This window comes from Mangifera indica, chromosome 13 (genome assembly GCF_011075055.1).
Source record: "Mangifera indica cultivar Alphonso chromosome 13, CATAS_Mindica_2.1, whole genome shotgun sequence".
Classification (NCBI taxonomy): domain Eukaryota; kingdom Viridiplantae; phylum Streptophyta; class Magnoliopsida; order Sapindales; family Anacardiaceae; genus Mangifera; species Mangifera indica.
The window spans coordinates 3,563,270-3,568,079 of NC_058149.1; the positions used below are offsets into that span (position 1 = coordinate 3,563,270).

Consider the following 4,810-nt stretch of genomic DNA (forward strand, 5'->3'; position numbering starts at 1 on the left):
GGCATAGTTTCCCTACCAAATTGTGCATATCAACTTTTGGAAATGGGATGAAAAAAGCTAAGAATCTGATTGCTGCTATCTTCATTTTTGTCCAAATTTCATCTCTGCTGTGTATGATTGGCTGGGAACTTTGTTCTGTTTCTCCCGCAAAGGCAGTGCTTTATTCTCCTGACACCAAAGTCCCAAGAACTGGGGAATTAGCTTTAAGAAGGTCTATCCCTGCGAATACAAACATGAAGGCAATACAGGTAGATATAAGATAAGTTATATAGTGTTCTCAAACTCTGTAACTTCCATTGTAAAGAATATAAATGTATTCAGCAGCTGTATATTAACAGCACATTTCAAATTGCAGGATCAGCAATATAGTAGAAGCACAATCCAAAATCTCCTTAAAGGGGGAAGAAGGAAATAAAAGGTGGACAAACTAATAAGATAAATTGCACTGTGTCACTAACCAATACAGAACTATGTTACAGATTGACAAACTTGCAATTGCTAGTAGCCACAAAAATACCCTCACATCTATGTAAACCACTATATTTAACACCCTAATTTAAAGATTCAAAATTACCTCAAGTCAAGAAGAAACTATTCACTCCACCCAACACAAAAAAGTACACACCATCTGCAAAGTAGCTCATCAAGATCTTTTGTGACTTCCATTTCGTTTGAAAAATTAGACCATGACAGACTGATAAAAGAGTATTAAGTTATCAAAGCAATAAGGCACAAATACAACACAAGAAATGTCACCCGGATCAGTGTTCCAATGTTCTGCAACAGAAAGAAAGGCAGCACTATCAGTAACTCACAGGAAAGAATCATGAAAACAAAACAAACAGTGTTGATCACAGTCAACAGTACCGGAAAGAGCAGCTGCATTTCATAAGCCATAATTTTGAGCAGAAAAGTACTTTCATGTCTCTAGAGTAAGGCCAGCATCATCCACAAAATTATCAGGTGAAGTAGTCTCTGGAAAGAATTCTTCATTTGGATATATCTTGTGGAATAGCTATCAATTATAAGAACAAATGTCACTCAGCATCATAAAATGTAGAAGGTTTTAGAATCCTAGTTAATAAAATCCACAAGATGAGAACCCACTGAAAGAAAAACAGAGACTTTGCAAACAAGAATGATCCAGAATTTACAAGTAAAATATTCTAAGTTTACAAAGTACCTTCTCAGTAGCCTTCAAAAGATCAGTGTAGTTCAGATTTCCATCTGGCATTATAGTTGAGCTAATAGATGCATATTGACCCTGAAAATGAACATAAAAACCTTATCAAACATTAATATTATCGACAAACAAAGTCCCCATAAACCGACTCAGCTTTGAAAGCAAAAGTCTGGATCTCCAAAATCACCATCTAACCTAGATATTTTTTCACAAAAACAACAGAGAGAGGAAAAAAAAATAACAAAGCATAAAAACAGATGATATTGGCATAACATTATAGTAAGAAAGAAGTTGCAAGAAAAAGAAAAGATGAGAAATATACCATTACAAGATCCTGAACATACAATGCACTCCACAGTATAGAGGGTTTTACTTCTTCTGGATCCTTGCCTTGAATTGTAGAGCTACTTTCAGCATTTTCAGAATCAAGAAGTTTCTCAAGTGCATTCAAGGTTGCATGTAGCAACTTCTTTCCTTGATCAGCATCAGCACACAAAGCTGAAAAATACAGCACAAACCTGAGCAAGAAGAAAAAGCAAAAAATGTGAACCCAAGTATCACAAAATTTCCCAAAAGCAGGAAGAGTTATAATCCATTGTAAAAATAGGAATTAGAAAAGAATTAAAACCATTTTTATCTGTTTGAAAGGAAAGACAAACTTACATGCCCAAAGGACAAAAAGCTAAATTGCTACCCAGCTGAAGAACTCGGATTGCAGCAACCTGCTCTGGAAACAAAGCTAAAACGAGACAGAAAAAATAAATATTTAAGTCAACTTTTTGTGTCAATTTTAAGTCTTATGAATAGCAGAACAAAAAAAGAATTAAAAATGATCTTACATTTAGGAGGATACACCACCATAATATTTGATATATTTGGTTTCAAAGAACACTTGGTGATGCATAAATCAAAATACTTTTTAACATATTTATTAATATATACTGGAAAAATAAAAATAACATCAGAATATAATTTAAGATTGTTACCTACCTAGATTGCAACTCAAAAATTCCTTCATATAACCTATCTGCATGACTTCTGAATTGCAGTATGAGACCAAACAAGAGAAAGAGAGACTTGTTTGAAAAATTAGACCATGACATGACACCTCCAAGGTTTCAAACATAATATAGTATTGCAAATTTGTAACAAAATGATTCATCTCGTCCCAAAGAACCTGGCATCCCCTCAATGTTGAAAGCAACTGTAACTTAACTGCATGTTGCAGCTTAGTGAATGAATGAGAAGTAATATACTTGGGTTTCATTGTCTTCCAAGCTCCAATAAGTGCATGTTCCACCCGTCTGAGCTTCCATAGAAAATTAAAAATTCGTAAGTATCTTGCCATAACAGATTCTGTGAACAATGTATCTAGAGGAACACTTGCATCATATTCCAGTGAGAATACATCCCAACCTCTATCTCCAGTTCTATGTGGCATCAGCTTAACCCTCAACCTATCCAATACGTCAGGATCATCATATTGAGCATTAGATGACCGAATTGCACTTTCCAACAACCCAGCAAGCTTGAACGAGCTAATAGTGAAATAAAAAAATAAAAAGTGAAAAGAGTTACCTTATATCTTTATTTATCTGGCAAGATCAGCTCAGCAATCTCGTTTTCACCTTCCATCTTCAAGAAATTAAAAATGAATGAAAGCTATTAATCATACTGCCAACAATTTAATGAAAAATCAAGTTAAAAATCATGCAGTTGTGATAAGTAATTGAGTACCTCATCCTGTTTCTTAATATTATAACGTGTTTTCATCCAATCGGCACCACTCATAAGCATATTGACTGTTTCTGGCGATAGAGATGACCTGTACGTGTCAATCACTCTACTACCCGCACTAAATGCGCTCTCCGAAGTCACTGTTGTAATAGAAATTGCTAAGATATCGATTGTCATTTGTGAAAGTACTTTATACTTATATTGATTGTCCCTCCACCAGTGAAGCACATTAAAGTCACCTGAGTTGACATCGTCAGGTATCTCAACAGTATGTTCTTCCAGATACATTTCTAACTCAGATTTCATGGTTTCTTCTGAGTATGTTTTCTCTTTATGATCCTTCAAACACAGCCAACTATATCCAGGACCATGATGTCTACTCTCTGAATATCGAAAGCTTGATGATTTACCTACAAATTAAATGTTAGAACTTATGATATGTTATAAAGTTTCATTTAATGACAATGATCTAATGTACCTGATATACTTGATAGTGCTTGTTGGGTCCTCATCTGATGTTGTGGATGTGCAAATACAGTTAATGAATTTCTTGGTGATAACATGTCAACGTATTCTTTGTATAATTGTTCTAACGTTCTTTTGATATTTTCTATCTCCACAAGGGCATTTTCTTCACCATATAAAATGGGAAATGCCAAAGTAATCATAAGAAACTTTATCCTAAAATCATCGCAAGCCAAACTAATTAGTTAGAAACATGTTCTTTGTATACATATATATTATAATAAACCCAATCAATTGTAAATTAATTACTTGGGATCCATGATGCTAGCAATCGCCATAAGAAAATTCACCTCACCCCAATATTTGTTAAATTTTTCTGACATTGCTCGCACCATCATTGATATAGAATAATCTTCATCAAATTCTCGCTCTTTCAGGATCTCTTTTATCCTAAACACTTCTTGAAAATACCTATTTGCAGTTGTATACTGCGACTCTGAAATTAATTTTGTTATATCATCAAATATCTCTAAAAGTTACAGACAACCTCCAATCTCTCCCATTCTTCCCTTGTCGGGCAATATATATAGCTTAACTCAACAAACATGAAACAAAGAAAGACCTCTCTAAACTGTAGTGTTGTCATTAGCATTTTGTATGTACTATTCCATCATGTAGCACAATCCAAAACTAGCTTCCTTTCTTTTATTCCACACTGCATAACAATTTTCGCAAAATTTTTTTGTCTTGCCTCACTAGCTCTTATAAACTTCATACTTTCCCGAATATTGTCTATGATGGGTTTAATCACAACCACCCCATCCTGAACTAACAAATTTACAATATGGGCAGTGCACCTAACATGGAAAAGTATTCCATCACACAACAAAGGTCTCTGCATTAGAAAATCTTCCTTCAATCTTCTAACACAATTATCATTTGCAGTAGCATTGTCTACTGTGATAGTTTCCACCTACAAACAAAATTAATGAATATTAATGAAATTATATGCACTGAAATTATGTGTATTTTGATAAACAATTTGCAAATTTGATTTTACCTTGTTTTCAATCCCCTAACCTTTTAGACAATTAAAAATTGTTGCTGTAATGTCTATTCTTCTCCTAAGCGAAGGTAGGTGCACAAAATTTATAATTCGTTTATTTAAGGACCACGACTGGTTCACCCAATGTGCCGTGAGTACCATATACTCAATATTTTGATGATCTAACTTTCAAAGATCAGTAGTAATACTAAGCCTTCTAGTCTCCTCAAAAGTCTTCTTCAACCTCTCACGCTCTGCTTGATAAACCCTAATGTGATCAGCTTTTACTTGTTTCCTTCCAACTTTTTCATAAAGAGGTTGCAGAACGTGACAAAAATTAATGAAGTCGGGGTGCTCAACTATATTAAACGGCAATTCAG

General features: G+C 34.2%; 1 protein-coding gene across 3 annotated transcripts; it reads right to left on the minus strand.

Moving 5' to 3' along the window:
* Window positions 1-419: 419 nt before the first annotated feature.
* Window positions 420-2,083, minus strand: LOC123195196 (rab escort protein 1-like). Of its 3 annotated transcripts, XR_006497398.1 has the most exons (6): window positions 2,023-2,083; window positions 1,847-1,922; window positions 1,506-1,701; window positions 1,184-1,264; window positions 868-1,015; window positions 691-777 (listed from the first exon to the last, which is right to left on the minus strand). XR_006497398.1 is itself a non-coding variant. In XM_044608845.1 (5 exons), the coding sequence occupies exons 1-5, from the start codon at window positions 2,042-2,044 to the stop codon at window positions 709-711; spliced, it is 444 nt and encodes a 147-aa protein (XP_044464780.1). In that variant the 5' UTR covers window positions 2,045-2,083; the 3' UTR covers window positions 420-708. The 3 variants fall into 3 exon arrangements, 2 of the variants coding, with proteins under 2 accessions (XP_044464780.1, XP_044464779.1); XM_044608845.1 differs by lacking the exon at window positions 868-1,015 and having other exon boundaries at window positions 420-777; XM_044608844.1 differs by lacking the exon at window positions 691-777 and having other exon boundaries at window positions 827-1,015.
* Window positions 2,084-4,810: the final 2,727 nt, after the last annotated feature.